We start from the raw sequence: 22,463 nt of genomic DNA, 5'->3' as shown, positions 1-22,463 counted from the left end.
GGCAAAAGATAAGAAAATGAAATTTAACAAAGACAAATGGAAGGTGATGCACTTTGGGAAGAAAAATCAATTGCACAAATACAGAACAGAGGATAACTGGCTTGGCAGCAGCACCACTAAGAAGGATCTGGGTTGTTATGGATCACAACCTCAACAGAAGTCAGCAATTTGATAATGATGCTGCAAAAAAGCAATTGCATGTTTAGCAATTGCATTGGCAGAGGGATAGCAGTCAAGTCCCGGGAGGTGACAGTCCAGCTCTGCACTGGCTAGGCCTCGGTTGGAGTTCTGTGTCCGGTGGGGCCACCAATGTATAGAGAGGATGTGGAGAAATGGGGAAGGGTCCAGAGGTGAGGGACATACGAACAAAAGCTGAAGGAACTGGGCAGTCTGACCAAAGAGGAGATGAGGGAGGGAATATGATAGTGGTCTTCAAATACTTGAAAAGCTTCCATAAAAAAGGAGACAAGTTGTTTTCTCTTCCCTCGAGGGCAGAAGAGGCAATGGGGGTCAAACTACAGCATGGCAGATTTGGATTAAATCTCAGGAAAAACATCCTAACTGCAAGAACAGCAGGACAATAGAACAGATGTTCAGGGAGGTCATGGAAGCTCCTTCATTGGAAGTTTTCAAAAGGAGGCTGGAGCCATCTGTCTTGGATGTTCAAATATAACAAATTCTGCATCTTATCCAGGGGTTAGCTAGATCAGAGGTTCTCGAAAGGGGAGTAAGGCGGCAGACATGGAATGAATTCTAGGGGCTATGAGAAAGCTTTAGGGGGGGAAATACCTTATGTGCCATTCTGAGCTGAGTGCCAGAGAGCGGCGCCAGATGGCTGATTGCCCAGCACTGACATCAGTGCCAGCAGCAGTGCAGAAGGAAGGGTGATATGCTGTTGCTACTCCTAGTTCTGCACTGCTGATAAAGGTGGCACTGCCTTCAGATCTGTGTGCCCAGCCAGCAGCCGCTGCCAGCAGCAGCAGAGAAGTAAGCATCGCAATGCCGTACCATGCCGCTCTTATTTCTGCACTGCTACTGCTAGTAGCGGTTCTGCCTTCAAAGCTGGGCACCTGGCTGGCGACTGCCACATGCCACTCTGACTTCAGAGCTGGGTAGCTGAAGAGTGGCAGCTGCTGACAGGGTACTCAGTGATGTGGTTATGTAAACTACTACAAAGAAAAGGAGTGTGATCAGGTAAATTTGAGAACCGCGGGACTAGATGACTCTTGTAGCCCCATCTAAACCTATCATTCTAAAGAGCTTGACAGACAAATTATGCTTTACAATTGGTCTAATGCAGGATTTCTGAAGGACGTCACTAACTGCACAGAAGTTGGTGGAAATACACTCATTATACTATTCCCCAAGCCTGGTAAAAAGATGATAGTCACAATGACCTTTTATAAGCTGGTTTGTGGACACTGTGCTGACAAGGCAAATTAGTGACCAAAAGCAGGGCGGATAAAAATCAATGATCTTTTAAAAAAAATAAGAAAAATCAATTTTTTTTATTGAAATCAGATTTTTTTAAATGTTTTTAAAACATCAATAAAATACTACTTTTCTCACTTAAAAATGACAGTTACATTTAAATTTAATCACAAACATGCTACCCCTACACTTACAGTCTCATAAAAATGAATGAATGGTTCTAGTCTGTTGCCGGCAACAAGTCTGTCCAGCTTAACAACTAACTAGCTCTTGCTTTTTGAAAATCCTGGCCTTTCAATTTCTGTTTCTCTGCAGACTAAAGCCACAAGTGCAAAGACAGACATGCTGTACAGGGTTAGTTTTGTTCTGTGCTTATGTGGTGGTGGAATTAGTTAAGAAACTGTTTCAAAGACAGAGAGACAACAGATAGGAAAGGACGGAGACAGCATAGACAAGAACAGCAGAGTGGACTGGGAAGAAAGAGAAGACACTATTTAGCACGCACACAGCTTCCTCTATTCCCCACTTTTGCCACAGAAAACTGTGGCAGCTTCTAGGAGTAAGAGACCCTATCTGGGAAAATGATGAAGAAATTTGTTCCCTGGGTAAAAAAGGAAAATGTGTCAAGAGTAAGCAGGGCAAGAAGATGATGCAGGGCCTAGTTGCAAGAATGAAACATAAGAGAGCTAGTTGTAGAAGTTTTAAGGATCCTGTACATTAGGTGATCTGAAGATTTGTCCGTTAGAGTTCATAACATTTGAAAATAAAAACAAGTTTAAGGACAAGTATCAGAGGAGTAGCCGTGTTAGTCTGGATCTGCAAAAGCGACAAGGAGTCTTGTGGCACCTTACAGACTAACAAATGTATTGGAGCATAAGCTTCAGATGCATCTGACAAAGTGGGTCTTTGCCCACAATAGCTTATGCTCCAATACATCTGTAAGTTTAAGGATAGGTTTCAGCTGGCAACACAGGAGACAGTTGCAAAGGTGCAATATTTATATAACATTTACGATTTAGTTTAATAAAATATAAGTGCTATTGTGTTTGTATGTGTGATTTAGTTTTTAGCATTTCTCATGTACTGCTGCTGCATCTGCAGTTTGACACAGGTGAATATTATAAAAAATTAACATGTTTTAGTCATCAGATTTGTACTATTGTTTAACAAAAATGTGAAGCAGGACTCAGTAGGAAACTTGATTTAAATCAATGGTGTTTACTGGTGATTTAAATTGTGATTTAAATCAATTATTTAAATCAATCCACCCTGACCAAAAGCAAACTCATAATAAAAAGCTTTCACCCTAATTTTCAGATTTTAATAAGGCACCATTCGCAATTCTTATGCAAAAGCAGGTTTATGATTCTGGCTGATCAGTTTACACTGAGTCCATCAACTACTGTGGCTTCTGGCTAAATACAGTTTTCTTTACTGAGCCCCTAGCTTCTGTTTGTCAGAAGTTGAGAATGGGTGATGGGGTGGGATTAGTTGATGATCACCTGTCCTGTTCATTACTTCTGGGGCACCTGGCATTGGCCACTGTTGGAAGCCAGGACACTGTGTTAAATGGACCTTTGGTCTGATCCAGTGTGGCTGTTCTTATGTTCCTAATTAAACAGTAGCCATCTTTTGGATCTCACGGAGGCAGAAAACCTCCAGTAGCGAAGTTGTCATGTTATTTCAAGCAGGGATGTAAAATCCCATGTACTTTTTTAACCAGTTCAACATGATGCTGAACTGGTTAAAATGATTAAATGGAGGCGGGTGGGCGCTGAAGCCCTGGGAGATGTGTCCATGGCGGGCCCTGCAGGGCTGGAGCAGTCACCTACCTTCAGCAGGCAGGGAGCTGCTCCAGCCCCCACTGGTTAACCAGAACTGGTAAGCATCACCCATTAAGACTGATGCTAACCAGTTAACCGGTTAATCTTTCACATCCATAATTTCAAGTGTCTTGAAAATGTCAGCTCGCCAGTGAGGTTACAAGAGAGTCCTGAAACAGTATTTTCCTTGCACTGAACAAGTCAACAGATTAATAGGGATTTCTGCCTCAGCAGAGGACACAGAATACAATGGTTTTGCTCCTACAGGTTGAACCTCTCTAGTCCGGCTCCCTCAGGACCTGACTGGTGCCGAACCAGACAATTTACTGGACCATGGGAAGTCAATATTGTCTAGCACTGGGCTGTTACAGGACATTTAGGGGTAAATTAGAGCTAAAATAACAGAACACTGAAAGCTAGGGCTGGAGGCTATAAACAAACTCCATGGGACCACGGGAAACTTGGCCATGCCCTTGATAAGTGGACACCCGGCTAACTAAAATCATGACGGCCCATAGATGTTTCCAAACCAGAGAGTTCTGGACTAGAGAGGTTCGACCTGTACTTGCTCATTTGTAAGATTTTCTGTTATTTTGTTCTCACATTCTAGTTGATGTTGTGTGTCTAGAACCAACCACTGATTAAGAGATCAGCAAAAGCTTGAAAAGAAGGAATTCCATTCAGCATTCCTCAGCCATTAAAACTCAAAGAAAAAACAAACGCCAGGTCCATCACCTTCATCATGAAGAAATGGGAGAAGCACAACAGAAGCCTGTTCTGACTTTCTGTGCCCCACCATTATTCAAAGCAAAGATCTCAGTAATGCATGGAAAACTGCACAGAATGTCTCATAGATCTTGCAGCCCAATTTAACACCCATTCAAATCCCCCAAAAACCTCTCACTGACTGAAGTGGGGGTTGCCTTGGTCCTAAAGGAACACCAACATTTGGCTTTCAGTTTATAGAGTACTCTTGATTTACACTTGTGTAACTCAGATTCCAAATAACTATCTTTAAGACACTTGAGCCCTCAAGTCACAGTGGCGTAAGTCACACTAGAACCTAGCCCTACGCAGGGAGCTCCAGAACACTAAACTCATTTTTGTTTCGTGTGAAACATGTAGAGAGTTTCACTGCCCATTCTACCAAGGATGGATCATCTAAACTTGTGTTGAATTAAAGCATTTTAACAGAAATATGAAAACATTTCAGCTAGCTAGTTTAATAGCCCTTTTCCCAAGCCACTGCCAGCTATCGGCAAGAGAACAGAAAATAGAGACATAACACATCATACAGAATCAATGTAAGAATAAGGAGAATAAATATTATATGTATATTTGAAAAATATACTGAAATATATTTCATTTTACATAAAAATAACTCAAAGAATGGCACAGTATTGCTGAGACAAATTTCATTACTTTATAGAAGCCATTTTTGCTGACATGGAAAATATTTGACAATGGCTAACAGACAGTTAAGCTTACTGTAGCCTGCTGGAAAGTTTCTGGATGAGGTCCGCTTCTCTCCTTTTGAAAGTGAACGGGACAATGTGATTACTACCCAGTGTTGCTTGTGTATCACTTCCGCCAGGAAAAGAGTTGTGAAAATGACAGGAAAACATGGTGCTGTTATCACATGACACAATAACGTACAACACATACTCATCTACATATACTGCCTTTGTCATGGCTAGCATCAGAAATTAGTGTACATTATGTTTTTCTTCCCCATTAAGCCTTACTAATAGACCAATGCAATAGTTCTTGCATTTGAAGATCTTTGAGCTGCACTGTTACTGGTAATACATTATATTGTATGCCTTTTGTTTTCTTCAAGCAATGCAAATATTTTCAATTTTAATATTAAAAACACTAATTGGAACAATTTACGAACAAAACAAGTGAATATTAACAACACTCAAACTGCACAGATCCACTACATTGATGATCATCACATAGTTCTTCTTGGGTCTGATAAAGAAGAATTTCTTACTACAAAAACTAGTGTGTCTACACTGCAAGTTTATTTCAGAAAAAGCTATTCCAGAATATCTTCCAGAATCTTATTTCAAAACAGAATGTCCACACCACAGGGAAGCCTCAAAATTAGTCGAAGGCAGGCTGCCCTAATGTGGACTCACTATCTCAATTTAGAGATAGTGGCACTGGGGAGGAATAACTTTAGAAAGGCCCTGATGAGGAGATATTTTGACACAGCAGCTGTGGAGCGTCCACAAACACTCTCTTCTGAAAGAGCTTTTTTGGAAGAAGCATTATTCCCTGTGGAATGAGGTTTACCAATGTTGGAAAAAGCCCTCTATTATTTTGATTTTCTTTCGAAATAATGCAGTTGCTGTGTGGACACTAGTATTGATTTTCCAGAATAAAGACTGTTATTCTGGAAAAAAGTGACAGTGTAGACACACCCTTTTAGTGGTGATTATGCCCATTTAGACCTGTCAATCCAAGTGAATCAGCCTATCCACTACTAAATACTATTTTATGTCTTAGACACACTAGATCCTTCACTTTTATTTCCAGACCTTTGCAGCTAACAGAAGAGCCCAAGGCTACATACTACTGCATGCTGTGGGCCAGCTCTGGATTACAGCCTTTCACAAGCATTCCAAGTAAGAAATGTCCCTTTCCCATCACCAGGACCCACTTTCAGCACAGATGGATTCTGGGTTACACCCTTTACTAAGGGCTATGGGGATGACAGACTGGAAATGGTCACTCACATACCTGTACATACAAATAACGGCTCACAATTTTTTGAAACAAATGAATGCCTTTGCTCAGCTCATCATCGGCAAAGGCCCTAGAACTAAGTGTATCTGTTACAACCGCTTGCTAATGGAGCCCTTGTCACTTTTCTTAAGACTTAAGTAAAAAAAGTTATGTTAGGCACTCAAGTTAAGTGCTAAGGAACCTACAAGCTCTAGATTGCATTGCTTTCTCTGTTTGAGCAGGGTCTGGAAGTTTAGGTAATGACACTTCTTGGCTAATTCTGAAATTCAGTGCAACTTTGAAGGAAAACCTAATCCTGAAAGTAACACAATGGTATCTGCTATAGAAGAGGACATGTCTGGGACAAAGGAATCATCCTGCCTGGAGAGAAAAGAGGATTGCCTGCCCAAAAAGCTGTATAAAACACAACTAATTCAGTGATTACAAGAGAGGCCATAGAAATACCAACTGGAAGATTCTAGTACAGCACTGAACATAACATATATTTTGAAGACAACCCTCAAATAGGTCATGGAATTGTGGCAGTGACTGATCATCAAATGTATCCCCTAAATCTAGCTCTATTGTGACTGTCTTTAAATGTGCATCCACCTAAAATGGTTCTGTCTACTCTATTTCAGATCTACAAAGTACTTTGGCTAAACAGATTTGGAAGCTCTCCTGGAGCAAAGCCAACAATGCCAGAGTACCAATTTTCACTTCATTAATTTCTGGGGAATGTTATGATGCTAAAAAGGGAAAAAGCATCATTCCTGAGAGAGACCTGTTTGAAACATCAGAGAGAATGCACATGCCCACTGGATTTCACAGGATTCCACAACCTCTTGGAAGATGGCTGTCACCCCAACCTAGTTGTCTTAACCTGGCAACAATGGACACTACTGATATCTAATTCATCGTGATTACTTGCCAGCAATGATACCACTGAGGCAAAGCATGAAGGAGAAATGGCATATCCAGCACTACTCCAAATACTGTAGGTGTTCCACAAAGGAGGGGATCTGGCATAATGCAAGGAAAGAACTTCCCAGGACTACATGAGATCCATTGGAATTCTGACTGGGACATCTGGTTCTGAGGCCTTCCAACATGCAAAGCTTTGATGATGGAGCACAATTCCATTTATCTGAGATTCACAGCAGAGGTCTGCAGTCCCCTAATCACAATACAGAAGGAACCTAATCCATTTTAGTCCAATTCAGATGTCTACTTCGCCAATGTGTGGAGTGGCTAGAATACTTTAATCATGCTGTTCAAAAAACAAACTTGTGCAATTCCTCAACAATCTTGATGCAGAGCATACAGTGTAACTATGGCAGAATAGCTCCTCTGCATGGGATCTTCTTTTCGGATACCTCTGCAAGGGTATTTTTGGTTTGGTTTGTTTTTTTGTGCATCTCATCCATTCAGCCCACATTATTTCAACTTCCCACACGATAAGGTGCAATGGTAACATGAACAGAGAAAAAAAGCTGGCAATTGTGACCAGGAGGGGTAAGCCACAGTTCTTCAAGTTTGCATCTTTTCCTCCTGTTGTTGTCCATTGCATGGTGCTTGGCACAAGACAGAGGCATGATTTAAGAGGAAACGACCTGTCAGTTTCGAATCAGTGGACCAAAGGATTCAAAACAGCTCAGTAACCAAACAAAAACACAAACTGCTGCTCATGTGACAATGAGATTATTTTAATACTTAAAGAACAAAGTACTTGCCCTCTGTTTTGATTAAATTCAGCAGGAGCCTGAATATCAGACTGTCGATGACAAAACGTAATTCTTAAAACAGTTAACAGAACAAAAGATTTAGTGAGGGTTTGTGAGGCATAAGAACTGCCATACTTGATCAGACCAAAAGTCCATCTACCCCCGTAACCTGACTTTCAACAGTGATCAAGACAGAATGAAGAGAATGGATAATTATCAAGTGATCCATCGCCTGTCACCTATTCCCAGCTTCCGGCAAATAGGCTAGTAACACGATGTCTAATAACTTTAAAAAACAACAAACGGTCTGGTAGCACTTTATAGACTAAGAAATGTCTAATAGCCATTCATGGACCTGTTCTTCTTGAGTTTATCTAGTTCTTATAGTCTTGGCCTTCACAACGATCTCTGGCTGAGTTCCACAGATGGACTATGCATTCTGTGAAGAAATACTTGCTTTTGTTTGTTTTAAACTTGCTATTAATTTCATGTGGTGACCTCTAGTTCTTGTATTATCAGAAGGAGTAAATAACTCTTTCCTATTTACTTCCTCACACCATCATGATTTCATAGACCTCTGTCATATCCCCCTCAGTCATCTCTTTACAAAGCCAATAAACCCCAGGTTTATTAATCTCTCCTCATATAAAAACAGTTCCATACCCCTTATCATTTGTGTTGCCCTTTCCCAAAAGTTTTTCCAAGTCCATTCTATCTTTTTTGGGATGTTGCGACCTCATTTGCAGACAGTAATCAAGATGTGGCTGTACCTTTGACATATAGGGTTGCCAGATGGTTGAAACAAAAATACTGAACATCCTCTCCCCTTCCCCCCCCCCCCCCAAAAAAAAACCACCGTGTAAAAAATTCTGTTGAAGGGAGGGAAAAAACCAAAGTTGTTGAGCAAAAAAATAAAATAAAATAAAATAAAATAAAAACCAACATTAAAACAGCAGTCCCCCTTAAGAGTGAGTGCAGGGATAGGAACAGGGGAGTAGTTGAGCACTAAGACCCAAGGGAAGCATTGCTAGCCTAGGTCTTTTGGCCAGAAGCCATTTTCTGCTGGCAGCCTTGGGGAACCCAGTAAGCTTGGGGGTTGGGGTCAGGAGGCTTCAGGTGTTCGAGGTTTGGGGGGAGGAACGGGGAGGGGGCTGGCTCAGGGGAGGCCAGGCGCTGAGTGATTGTAGGGTTGCCAGGTGCCTGGCATTTTCACCTCCTTTTTGGGGAAAAATTCAGAAAATATCGGTCATCTCAGGTGTCCGATATTCTCTTAAATTTTTTACAGGACAGGAGGCGAAAATACCGGACTGTCCAGGTGAATACCGGACTGTCCAGGTGAATACCGGACTGTCCAGGTGAATACCGGACACCTGGCAACCCTATTGATATATAGTGAGGTAATATGATAGTTCTGCCTTATTACTTACCCTTTTCTTATTGATTCCCAACATTCTGTTCACTTTTTGGACTGCCACTGCACACTGAGTGGATGTTTTCAAAGGACTATCTCTTTTTTGTGTCGTAACAGCTAAGGGTATGTCTACACTGCCACCCTAGTTCGAACTAGAGTGGCTAATGTAGGCATTCGAAGTTGCAAATAAAGCCCAGGATTTAAATATCCCGGGCTTCATTTGCATCTTGCCGGGCGCCACCGTTTTTAACTCCCCCTTAGTGCGGACTCCGTGCCCGTGGCTACATGCAGCACGGAGTAGGTAGTTCGAATTAGGCTCTCTAATTTGAACTACCGGTACACCTTGTTCCACCTCCCTCGTCTGCCCTTCTGCTTCACCCCCAGAATCCCCTGGCACCTGCACCTTCCCTTAGCCCTGCACCCTCCTGGTGCCTTCCCCTTTTCCTTACTGCTCCTGCCCCCTTTACCCTCTTTTTCCCTGATGCCCACCCTCCTCACCACTCTCTACCCCCATTCCCCTCTGTGCCCTCACACGACTTGTTCCATCCCCACCTCTCTCATGCCCACCCCTTCTTTCAAGCCTTCTCCAGCACCTCCCCCTCCCCCCTCTAGCCCCCAATGCCCTTATTCTCTCCTCTCCCAGCATCACCCTGTCCCCTCTCCCGCTGACACCTCCCCTCCTGCCCTTTTCCTCATTGTCTGCACTTGGCCCCCTGGCATTTGTCTCTCCTCCATGCTGTCCCTTGGTGCCTTCCCTGTCCGCACAAGCCCCTTCCTCTCCTACCCCCTTCCTCTCCCCACAAGCCCCATCCTCTCTCACCCCCTCTACCTCCCGCGCAAGCCCCATCCTCTCCCACCCCTTCCTCCCTCCGCATAAGCCCCTTCCTCCCCCTCCCCACAAGCCTCTTCCTCTCCCACCCCTTCCTCCTAGTTTTCCCCCTTCCCCTGCCGTGCCCTCCCTCCCCTACCTTCTGCCTTCCACTTTGCAGGGCCGAAGTCTGCACTCAGACCCCAGAAGTCCCCAGACTCCGAACCCGGAGCTAGACCGTGTGGCACAACGCCGCACCGAGCAGTTTTAAAATCCTGATGCATCTGATGAAGTAGGTCTTTGCCCATGAAAGCTTATGCTCCTACACTTCAGTTAGTCTATAAGGTGCCACAGGACTCCTCGCCGCTTGTCCTGGGATGTGAAAATTGGGGAACCTCAGGTAGGCATAAAGAGGTTATTCTTTCTCTGTAGTTGACACCAGCATGACCACTTCTTGAATACTATGTCCAGTTCTGATGTGCGCAATTCAAGAAGGATGTTGAAAAACTGGAAAGGGCTCATGGAATAGATGTGAGAATGGTTAAAGGGATAGAAAACAGGCTGTGTAGTAATAAAATATCTTTTTTGAGGTGAGGAGACCACATCTGTACACAGTATTCAAGATGTGGGCGTACCATAGTTTTATACAGGGGCAGTAAGATATTCTGGGTCTTATTTTCTATCCCTTTCTTAATAATTCCTAGCATCCTATTTGCCTTTTTGACCGCCACTGCACACTGTGTGGAAGTTTTCAGAGAACTGTCCACGATAACTCCAAGATCTCTTTCCTGATTTGTCGTAGCCAAATTAGCCCCCATCATACTATATGAATAGCTAGGTTTATTTTTTCCAATGTACTTTACTTTACACTTATTCGCATTAAACTTCATTTGCCATTTTGTTGCCCAATCACTCAGTTTGGTGAGATCTTTTTGAAGTTCTTCACAGTCAGCTTCTGTCTTGACTATCTTAAACAGTTTAGTATCATCCGCAAACCCACCGACTTCCCATTTCCTGATTCCCTTTCACGTTGTGGACAAGACAGAGAACAGAACTGGCAATCACATTGACATTCCACAGCCTGAGGGCAGGCATTACTTTGTAAGATGGTAACTGCTTATTCAAAAGTTCACCCTTTAGCTATTCAGACTCTGACTAACGTGATGCAAGGTGGGCTCCTAACTACTGCAGATAGACCAACTTTTCCAAACTGAAGTAATTCAAATTAGGTTCCAACAGGCCAGTAGTTAGGATCCTAGCCTGGAACTCTGCAGATCCAGTTTCAATTCCCTTCTTTATCACAGACTTCCTGTGTGATCTCAGAGGTCACTTAATCCCTTCTGTAAAATGCGAGAAATAGCATTTCCCTATCCATCAGAAGTCTGTGGGGACAGACAGGTACATTGAAAAGAGTGTGACGTGATGGAAGCCAGATCAGTACCTGCTTTCAGAGTATGTTAGATTTAGGCACTTGAATAGGACTATCCAGATTTTCAGAAGTGATGAGCTTCCAGAAATCTCACTGGAGCAAATGAAAGCTGCAGATGACCCACTCACAAGTGACAGAACACACTGGTGTCAGGGCAGAAAGACCAGAAGTCCTGGCAGCATAGGGCTCTGTGATACCGATCTGTCAAAACCAATGAGAAAGGAGAAAACAGTCCTTTCATGTCACTATTGCTGCTGCAGCCATAAGACATGGCAAATACCAAAGAACAGCTAGCAGAGGGCACAGAGACTTACAGTAAAGACAAATTACAGAATCAGGAAAAGAAGTTAAACAGGGTGCAGAATAACTTAATAAATACAAAGCTATGGAACAACCCCTCTTCCCTGCTATTGCTACCTTCCTAAAAATAACCTCAATGCAGAATCTCTGCTCTGTAAAATGCCCGTGTTAGAGAGAATCCTGACTCAGTAGGAGGAAGGAAAACAGCAGCTAGAAACTGCTGCAGGTAGCACCTGCAATCCATACTCCAAAAAAGATTTCAGCAATATTTTCTTCAAAGAGGAGAACACCAGACAAAAGACACTAAATAAAGATGCTTTGCAAACCACATCAGCTACAGAGGCCTTGACAACTGATCTGTCTGTCATAGTCTGAAGAGATACAATTAACCAAACACACTCCCACAATTTATCAAGATCTCAGTGATGAAGAATGGAAAACAAAAGATGCTACTGACTCAAATTCTAAAGACTGCAAATTCTGCTCACCCCATCAGGGAACAGAAAGGTATCATATGACCTGTGCCCAATTAACAGTGTCCAATTAAGAGCATTTGAATATCAAGTACATGTGATAAAATGTTAAAACAAGCCACATACCCAGAATTATTCACAGGCATTTTTTGGCAAATGATTTTGAACAAGGAAATTTAAGAAAACTCCACACTGATGATTTCTATGCTGAAGAAGAACAGCTAATATGGCAAAGTCCCTGTATCTACTCTCTTACTAGTACACAAGGATAAACTCTGCAGTGTGAACTTGGTACAGCTTGAACCTCTCTGGTCTGGAAACATCCATGGTCCAGCATGATTTTAGTTAGCTCTAATTTACCACTAAATGTCTTCTCAGAGCCTACTAAGAAGCAGGGATGTTAAAAAGCGGTTAATAAAGTAACTGTGTAATTGATGAAAATCTTAGTGGTTACAAGGTTACAGGCTGCAGGCTCTGTCATATAAAGCTTATACTCCAGAGCCCACAGTGCAGCCAGCTCCCCGGATAGGGTACCTCTACACTGCACGCTTATTTCGAAATAAGCTATTCCAGAAATACTCCAAAATAGCTTATTTCAAAACAGCATGTCTACATTATAGGGGAGCCTCAAAATTAGTCCGAGGCAGGCTTTCCTAACCTGGGCATGCTACCTCGAATTAGAGCCCCACGAGACATTGGGGAGTGATTACTTTGAAAGGCACTGGGGAGGAGCTATTTCGAAATAGCAGCAGTGGAGTGTCCACACTACTGTTATTCCGAAATAGCTATTTCGGAATAGGCATTATTCCTCGTGAAATGAGGTTTACAGAAGTCGCATTACGCTGTCCATTATTTCGAATTTATTTCGAAATAATGGAATTTCTGTGTAGACACTCGCATGGCTATTTTGGAATAATGTCCTTTATTTTGAAATAACGTTGCTGTGAAGATGCACCCATACAGAGGAAGCAGCATGGGGTGGCAGCCGGCTCCCTGGGAGCCAGTGTGTGCCAGAAGCCGGCTCTCTGATACAGAGCCAGCAGTGCAGGGTGGCAGCCAGCTCTAGTAAGCAGTGGTGGTAATGCTGCTAGGCAATATTGACCTCCCGTGGTCTGGCAAAATCTCTAGTTCAGCACCAGTCAGATCCCAAGAGTGCCGGATTTCAGAGGTGCAACCTGTACCAGAATACTAGTACACTTCAGGAATAATAATACTGCCCAGAAAGCCAATACCAAAATCACTGCATTCAAAGGGATGCTACTAAATTTGCTCAAATGAACTGAGTTCTACAACTCTAAGGAGAGCCAGGAGAAGTGCAGACCGATGTAATGCCATCATTCCGTACAACACTGCGCCAGTCAAATAACCTTTCCTGTATTGCGTCTATTCACATCTGCCTTCAGCAGGGACTCCTCGTCATAGATTCCTGTAGATCGTGTGTAATATGCACTAGTAACTAACAAGCACGTGGCTGAACCGATGGCATGAATTTTACTTGTGACCTAAATCGCATTTGGATGCGGAAGACAGAAGGTGAAAACACTTTATGTTAAGGGTCCATCTATAAATATTTTAGGTAGAGTGAATACTGGAGTGTTATTATAGATTGTTACAGAGTCCAACCGATTTAGACATTGCTTATAAACATGGCTTATAAAAAATTTTAATTCCTGCCACCAATGTTTATAATTATCTGTAACACATACTACAAATGTCTGTTATGTGTATATATCTACTAATGACTGATTAACTTTTTATAGGCTACGAATGCAATCGTAATAAAAAGTGTGACTGTGAAAGGATTATGTATTGCCCTGTGCACATCATCCCTCAGTAAACCACCTCAATCCTTAATATCCATTTTTACCAGGCCCCCATCAAGGGCAGCCTTCCTATTCAAGACACTACTTATGTATGTGCTTAAATCCTACATGTTGAACCTCTCTAGTCCAGCACCCTTGGGACCTGACTGGTGCCGGCTCAGACAATTTGCCGAATCATGGGAGGCCAATACTGTCTCTAGCAGCATTACCAGCACTCCCACTGCTTTCTGGGCTCTTAGAAGGCATTTGGGACAAATTAGAGCTAAATAACACAACAGAACACTGAGAGACAGGGCTGGTAGCTGTAAACAAACTTTATGGGACTGTGGGAAACTTGGCCATCTCCATGCTAAGCGGCCATCCGGATAATTGAAATCATACTGGACCATGGATGTTGCCGGACTACAGAGGTTCAACCTGTATTGACTTCAATCTACCTAAGCACATGCTTAAAGTTAAGTACAAGTTTAAGTGACATGGACTTAAGCATATTTATGATTTATACTGTCTTTCTAAACAAGCATTTTCAGAGAGGCAAAATAGGAAACACTGCACAGATTTTGTACTCTGCATAATGTAACTACTGTGGATTTTGTTGTTCCTCAACTTCTTGAACAGAGTCAGTAGTTTTGAAGCTAACTAATTACAATGACATATTATGGTATTTCTCTGCTTTGCACTATATTATCACGATAGGGCTAAGTGCTGTATACCTATGCAGGAAAAAAGCACCACGCTATCCCAGACTATTCACATGACACTCAAACAATAGACACAGTAAGCATGGCTACACTTAGACCTAAATGAGCTGCCCCTTCTTTTTAGGCTTCATTACGATTAAGACTCTGATTTAGTTATGGGTATTTTTAGTAAAAGGTCATGGACAGATCACTGCAATAAACAGAAGTTCACAGCCTAGGACCTGTCCCTGACTTATATTATATATACCCCTCACTAAATCTTGGGGGAGAGGGTCACTGCTGTGAGAGGACACCTTTGGGGGCAGGTTGCTGCTGGGGGCAGGAGCTGCCAACAGAGGCTGTGCCAAGTGCCCCAGGACCACTGTCAGAAACTGCCCCAGCCACCCCTAGGACTGCTGCTCAGGCAGTCCCGAGGACTAGCTGTCTGGGGCTGCCTGAGCAGCTCCAGTGCAGCTGGCTCTGGCACTGTTCCAGCTGTGTCCAGTCAGACTGGCTGCTGGACTATAAAAGCAGCTGGCTGCAGAGCTGTTCCAGCAGTAGCTGGTGTGGCAGGCTCCAGGGCCACCTGATGAGTTAGCTCTGAAGCCAGCTGCTTGGATGGCCCTGGGGTCAGACACACATGCTGTTGCAGAAGTCGTGGAGATCACAGAACGTCACAAGATCTATCAATTCCACAACCTCCATGATGGACACAGAGCCCTACTCATGATCCGATGGCCATGTGCAGTAGTAAGAACTAGAACTACACTTCACTCTAAAACCCTTCACTCTTATCTCTTGCATTAGGTGCTTCACACTGACATTAATCCAGTCCAGACCCACCCGTAAAGCAGTCACACTAATGTCATCCAGAACAAGAGCAACTAACTTGAATTCTCGGAATTACCCAACCATAGCAACCACAGGCCCTTTATTCAGTGGAAGAAAGTTTTTAAAAACAAAATCCACATCATGAGCTGTCCATGGACGAAAAACCCAACCAACATAACACTTCAAAAAGTCATCCCCAGCTGCATCCAAGTCACTCCACAGGAGCCGGATAGTTCAGGCGAGCTGCACTAAATCCAGGTTCTGTCAGACCAAGTAAGGTTCGGAGGCAATGATTCCTTTTCTCCCTCTGCTGACTGCATTAAGGTGGAGTTGTCTATAGGATCATGTAGGCAGTTCAGGGAGCCAAATTCCAGACTTGCTAGGGCTTGGTTTAGAAATACCTCCCAGGTGTAATCTCAGTCCAAGGCACTGTGAGTCAGGCTACTGTTTAAAGGTTATTCTAAATCCTCCCAAATTCTATCACATTTAGAAAATATTTAGGGTGAAATCCTGGCCCTGCTGAAGTCAATGGGAGTTTTGCCACTTACTCCAATGGATGTTACCTTCCATTTTCTGCACTGAAGAGGTGCACAAGGTATTTTGTTAAGCAACATCCTCTTCTCTTAGCTTTTGTTCACTCCTACAGGAATACCCTAACTCCCCAATGGGCTGGGAGGTGAGCACGTGATCCCTCTATCACTGCACACAGAGCCCCGTACTTAGCCTTCTAAATGCCTACAGCCCATATTTTTAGAAGTAGTTCGGCACCAAAATTCTTCTAAACATCTGATGCAGTCACTTAAAAATGGTACTTAGATATTTTTGAAAATGTTATCCCAGGGCATATATATAGAAGTTGCCCTAAAAATCTACCTTCTTTCAAAAAATGAGATGTTTATTTATTATTAAAGCAACTGATAGGCTCATTACAGCTAACTGAGCCAGGCACAATGTAGCTGTCATGGTGGAAGCTCTCCTGTATACCTCAAATCTCTGCATGAAACACTTTCAATAGGTTTAATATTGATCTTTCGCCTCAAAATCAGAGAAGCTAAAACCCTGCTCTTAGCTCAACATCATCCCGGATGCTATTTTTTCACACTATTCTCCATTTTTTTAAAGCAAGTGAGATGACAAGAAGAGCTTAGACACAGTCTGTGGTGAAGGGCAGCTAAACTTTGCCCAATGGCAGGAGTAGGAGGGCCACACCTAGGCTGGGTTGCAGCTCCCCTCACATTTTGTAGAACTATGGCCCATAACAAGTGCCAAAGCCAACAGGCAGTTCTTTCAGATCATTTGGTCCAACGTGGAACACTGCTTGCTGAGAACAATGGTCTTTGGATGGTGTCGCTCTGCATAAAACTTAAGTGTAACTTCAGGCTACACTGTGGAATTATGAAGGATACATTTGGCTGGTGGAATCTACTTTGGTTTCCTCTTCTGTAGTGGCTTCTTTGTTTCAGTAGCAGAATTTATAGGACAGCCTCAGCAGAACAGAAAACCACATTCATTGCCCTAGTCTCCATTTACATATTAAGAAACCACAATTTCTTACCTGAAAATCCACCAATCCAGCCTGATCAGTGCCCCGATCACAACCTGTCAATCAAGGAGAATACAGCTAATAGGCAATTACATTTTGTGGCTCCAATTGGTCAATACTAACCTGTTCCTCTCAGCTTCCCATAAATTATTTCAAGAGTTCAGAGAAGAAAAAGGTAAAAGAACAATTTGACAACAGTAAATTCTGCCCTTTTTGGAGGCAGATACAGTGGGACAGCCTCCGGATTGGTGGATCCAAGTCACAGAAACCTAAATTTCATGTGAGAAATTAACCTCTCTGTATCTTCAGATCCACCTATCTGGACCAACGGGATCTATACAGCAAAATCCATCAAGACAGGAGAGGTCAGCATTACCGTTCTGAGCCAGCATTGGCACATGAACCTAAAAAGCCCAACTCCACTCAATCCACAAGGCTTGGAGAAGAAGCAGTAACGTAATAAATAGAAAGCAATCTCAGTCAGAATGGCCCTTGAAAAGTGGGAGCCAGATGGTCTGAAATATCCAATTCAAATTAGTCATCCATTAATCTGTCTCATGAAAAGAGCGAAAAATGGTTCCAATCCATTTCAGGGCCTAGAGAGGTCTCTCCACAAAGGAAAAATGAATTTGGAGTCCTATGCGGTAGCCCACCAGTGTCTACAGGAGCATGGAAACTGTGGAAGGAGTGCAATCAAAAGGTAAGAGTGTTGTCTTTGAAAAAACAGAACCCACAAAGAAGCACAAGGATAAAATGCATGTCCCCTCAGTTTGTCTAGGTTTCCCACGTGACAGAGGAAAACAATCCAGACCACACAATCTGCGATGAGGCGGGTCACACATCTCCGAGTCTATATAAATGGACTAACCCACCTTTCAAACAGAAAGAACCATTACACCTTTTATCCTCTAATAGCATTTGCCTGCAGACACATCTTCTGTTAGTTTAACACTGTATCTGACCCTCAACATGTCCAAATTCATTGGGCTCCACAGAATCAACTATCCTAGAGAACAGCCTGGTCTCTAGCCCCCTTCATAACTGCAGTGCCCACATCACCAGAGTAGTGCTTACTCAAGAGCAACCTCACCGGTGTAACTAACATAAATCTGGAACTTAAGATCTCACCGCATCCAGCACAAGATTCTTCCATGCTTGACAGTACCCACTATTTCACAGATAGACTGCAAGGCAGAGAGCATCATGGTAGGCACACTGTCATGAGAGATGGCCTTCTAAGGGAGACTGAATATCTTATGAAGCAGGATGGAGGGGGAGCCTGAAAAAAGGAAAGGTTACAAGATAACCTCCTATGGAAAATCTGAGACCAAGACACAATGACACAGATGTGTTTGTATTTAAAAAAGGAAGGAAAGAATGTCCCTGAAGTGTAGGGCATATTTTAAGGAAAGAGAGCTGGAAACCTCTATCTTGGTTCTGAGATCTGCTGAAGTGCTCACAAAAAGTTTCTATATTTTTCACCTATTTGCAATGGCTACTTGAATTTCAGAAATATATTCCTAACTCAGCTGAAACTTGCTCAAAAAGCTGCAGAATAGAGGGAGCGATCAAAGACAGAAACACACCTCAGGGAAGATATTCTGGGGAAGCAGAAGGCACTAAGCTAAAGGAAGGGTGCAGCAACATGCAAAGCAGAATCATACTAAAAACAAAAACACCATCCAAATCCAGGAGCACCACAGCCAGCTGGGAAAACTCCAGGGGAAATTTCTGAGACTCGCCTTTGGCAAAACTCTTGACATCTGGTAAAGAAACCTCAAGAGGAAAAATTAAGGGACATCTTTGCACACTAGCTGAGTTCTGCTACTCTTACTCTTGCGGATGAGTAACCCATCAATCCAGACTGATGGATCTGAGGATACAAAGCTAATATTTTCTGTGACATTTTATCATGTTTAATCTCAGAAGCAGCTCTTTTCTCCACTTATATTCAACTTTTACACAAATCTCTCCCTATCTTGCTTGGAAAGTCAGTGAGATCTAGTCACTAAACGATTCCCCAAAATATGGATTTTGGCAAAATTACATTCTTCAGTCTACTATTTTTCATTTTTGTGCTATGCACTATATCACATTTATATGTCTTCACAAGTAAACACAGGAACACATATTTATCTTTAATGAAAAGCAAAAAGTACTGAATAGAGAAAAGGAAAATGATAGTCAACAGAACTGGAAATTAGTTACAGGTACAGCCTACTTGTGTATCAACTACAATTTAACTGATAGCTCTCTGTCCTATCCTGAAAGGCAGTAGTCCCAATTGAAGAAGAGTTCTAGCTTATCCTTTTCCTAATTTATTAAAAATCATTAAAACAAACTCTTTTACACTGATTCAAATTAGCATTTTAAACAGCCTACAACATAACTGACACAGTGAAACAGCTTTTCAATTAACATTACATGGTAGGAAGAATAATTTCAGAATTAATTCATTATTGGAGCCTTGATTTTATACTCACATGTGAGGATTTTGGAAAGGAACTGCAGACGTATTGAGAGTAAATCTTGCTGTGGATTTGAAAGGTGGATTTGCAAAATTCAACTTCAATGCTTTACGTTTACCTGGGAGAAATGAACAGAAAGTAATTTTTTTGTGGACAACAAAACATCCTATTCTTCAGGTATCTGGAATTAACCAGAACCAAAACAATATCAACAACAACTTCCCTCCCCAAAAACCATAAAATGTAAGAAAAGGGAAATGTTTTTCACATTAGCACACAACACTAGTGGCAAGGAAAGAGGAATGAAGTCAGAATTCCTACCCTAACTTTCCCCCAACTCACTATATGATCTGGAATACATGACTTGGCCTCCCTGCACCTGCATTTTTCCCCATATGTAAAATGCACACCACAAAAGTCTACCATGTCACAGGAGTGGTGAGATGTCCTGTAACATTTGTAAAGCACTTGAGATCTGTGAATGAAAGAATCTATAAATGTAGCATAACGACTGTTCCTTTTGTACAAGCCAATATGTGCTTTCCAGCAACCTTCGGGCAAAAAACAATGCTAAAATGGAGTGAAGGTTGACAGTGCCACATCACACAGGGCCACCTTCCTCCAGGACAAAACTGACTTCCTCTCCAAACTTGACAACATTACCGTACTTCCTTGGAACACCATCCTCCCCAGTCCAGGGATGTCACTTCCCTATATACTGACATCCCTCACAATGACAGCATACTTGTCTGCCTCAAATATTTATAACACAACAGAGAACACTCAGATATCCTTACCAACACACATGACCAAAATCATCCATTTCATCCTCACCATAGCAACAACAAACACTCACCAAACCATGGGAACAGCCATGGTTGCTAGGATGGCTCCCCAACAATGCCAACCTCTTCATGGGCCACCTTGAAAAGAATGCCAAGACAAATGCACCTTGAAACTAATATACACCTGAGACACATCAATGATATTTTCATCCTCTGGACAGATCGCTTAAACTCCCTCACAGATTTTTACCACAATTTAAAACAACCGCTACCCATCCATAAAAATCTCAGTGGAACACTGCCACACTAGCATCAGCTTCCAGGATATCACATTCAGCTGCAGCAATGGAACCCTACAGATAACTATATCTAAGGAACTCATGGATCACCTCATCTACATTCAGATCCAATAACCACCCCAAACAGACTATGAAATGTGTTACCTACAGCCTGGCTCTCAGATTAGGTATGTAAAATCCTGGCTAATCAGTTAGCCAGTAAAACGTTAGGTTTGCCTAGCATTTAACCGGTTAACCAACTAAAGCCGCCAAGGCTGGGGATCACTCCAGCCCAACTGCAGCAGCTCCCAGTCCTCAGGTTTCTTGCCCTGGGGCTGCTGCCTGCTCCCAGCCCCCTTTCTAACTCAGATGTCACAGAATATTCTCTGAGGAGAAAGGTCAGGATATATACCTTACCACACTCAAAACTACCTTCACCAAACACAGATACTCTACCACAGCAGTAGATCTCATCATGGAATGCGCTACCCAAATACCCTAAGTGACCTGCTTCAATACAGAAATAAAATCCCTTCTGACCCCAGGCCCCTAGTTATAATCTGCTTCCCCAGGTAGGAAATAATTTATGGGGTATCATCAAACTGCTACAACCCACATTCAATGGGGACCCATTCACATTCCTAATTTGGCTGCATTCAAGGTACCAATATGAATAAATGTTTCCTCAGCCCTGCATTTCAGTAATTTCATTATACAACATTTCCAAATCTTTGCTCTTAATAGAAGACCGTCATTTTCACACTTACTTGATTCTGCTGAAAAAGTGTCCAAGTGGACGTCTGTAAATTAAGGTAGAGAATCATTCAGTGAGCTCACATACACCCCAGGCTGTAGTTCTCCCAAGGGGCTTGACTGGAGTGTATTTTATTATTTACAGTATTTGACAAAGAATGCATAAGGCATGAATTGCATAAACATTGAAGAATTTCTAGAAGCTTTATGATTTTTCATTAAAGGATAAGAATTCCCTTATAAAGCAGCCGTCCTCAGTGAATACACACCATGACTTAGGGAAAAATAAGAAGAGGTTTAACATAAGTTACTAAATAAGGAAAATGAGAAATGCTGATTTAAACACGAAAACCATTGTAGACTTTTACACTGACATCTTCTTTGGGAGGTGACTGCTTCTCTCTAAGGAGGGCAAAACAGCACTCTGGACCTTTACTGTGTGTATAATTTTTCGCATATTAAAATGTAACAAAAACCCTTTTGCTGTCACAAAACCCAAAGACTGGTGCAGTATCATCTGTGTGCTTTGAAAAGGGAGCAAGCGTCAGGAGAGAAAGGCTGCCTTCAGAATCTCCAGATAGCACAGTCCCTCACCAATGTCAGGCAGGGAGCACAAGATGCCTCTCCTGGATGCAGGAGACCTCTAACTGTGGGTCCACTCTCTTGTATTGCATTGTAGGTGGTAGAGGCACGTGGTAATTTTCTGCATTCTTTGGATGGTACTAGCTTTCTTGAACAGTACATGCTGCATCTTGTAGAGTTCCTTCACCATAGTTCAGACGGCAATCCCTAATATCCTGCGTTATGGGGAAATGTCTGCATTGACAAAGCCTATTTAACTTGATGCAAGCTAATCCACAGCAGCACATCCACACTCATAAAGCATTTACGTCTCAAACCCAAATAAGCACTTTAATAGCCGTATCATTGCATTGCGGGCCAGCATAGGTAAACCCTTAATGTTGAGTAACACTGAGTGGAGTAAAACTGGCGTGTCGACACAAGGCCTGCTGAGACTCTACATCTGGTCTACACTAAGTCTCGGCTTGACAAATCCCTGGCTGGGTTGATTTAGTTGGGATTGGACCGCTTTGGACAGGGGGCTGGACTCAATGACCTCCTGAGGTCTCTTCCAGCTCTATGATTCTATGATTGGATTGTTCACACCCC

At 42.5% G+C, this 22,463-nt stretch overlaps 1 protein-coding gene across 16 annotated transcripts in view; it reads right to left on the bottom strand.

Moving 5' to 3' along the window:
• MAP2K4 (mitogen-activated protein kinase kinase 4) overlaps positions 1-22,463 on the bottom strand; it is a 147,034-nt gene that overhangs the window by 74,780 nt on the left and 49,791 nt on the right. For 5 of the 16 annotated variants that reach the window (XM_014577690.3, XM_075903434.1, XM_075903425.1 and 2 more), the window contains 3 exons: positions 21,308-21,340; positions 19,493-19,595; positions 4,743-4,838 (listed from right to left, as the gene is read on the bottom strand). In XM_014577690.3, coding sequence (XP_014433176.1) covers positions 4,743-4,838; positions 19,493-19,595; positions 21,308-21,340 — 232 coding nt within the window. Of the gene's footprint in view, positions 1-4,742; positions 4,839-18,137; positions 19,040-19,492; positions 19,596-20,140; positions 20,509-21,307; positions 21,341-22,463 lie in introns of those variants that run through there. The other 11 variants (XM_014577691.3, XM_075903426.1, XM_075903429.1 and 8 more) reach the window with 7 other exon arrangements.

Source organism: Pelodiscus sinensis, chromosome 20 (genome assembly GCF_049634645.1).
Source record: "Pelodiscus sinensis isolate JC-2024 chromosome 20, ASM4963464v1, whole genome shotgun sequence".
NCBI classification, from domain to species: domain Eukaryota; kingdom Metazoa; phylum Chordata; order Testudines; family Trionychidae; genus Pelodiscus; species Pelodiscus sinensis.
Note: the sequence above shows the minus strand (reverse complement) of the source record. Positions and strands in the feature narration are given on the sequence as shown.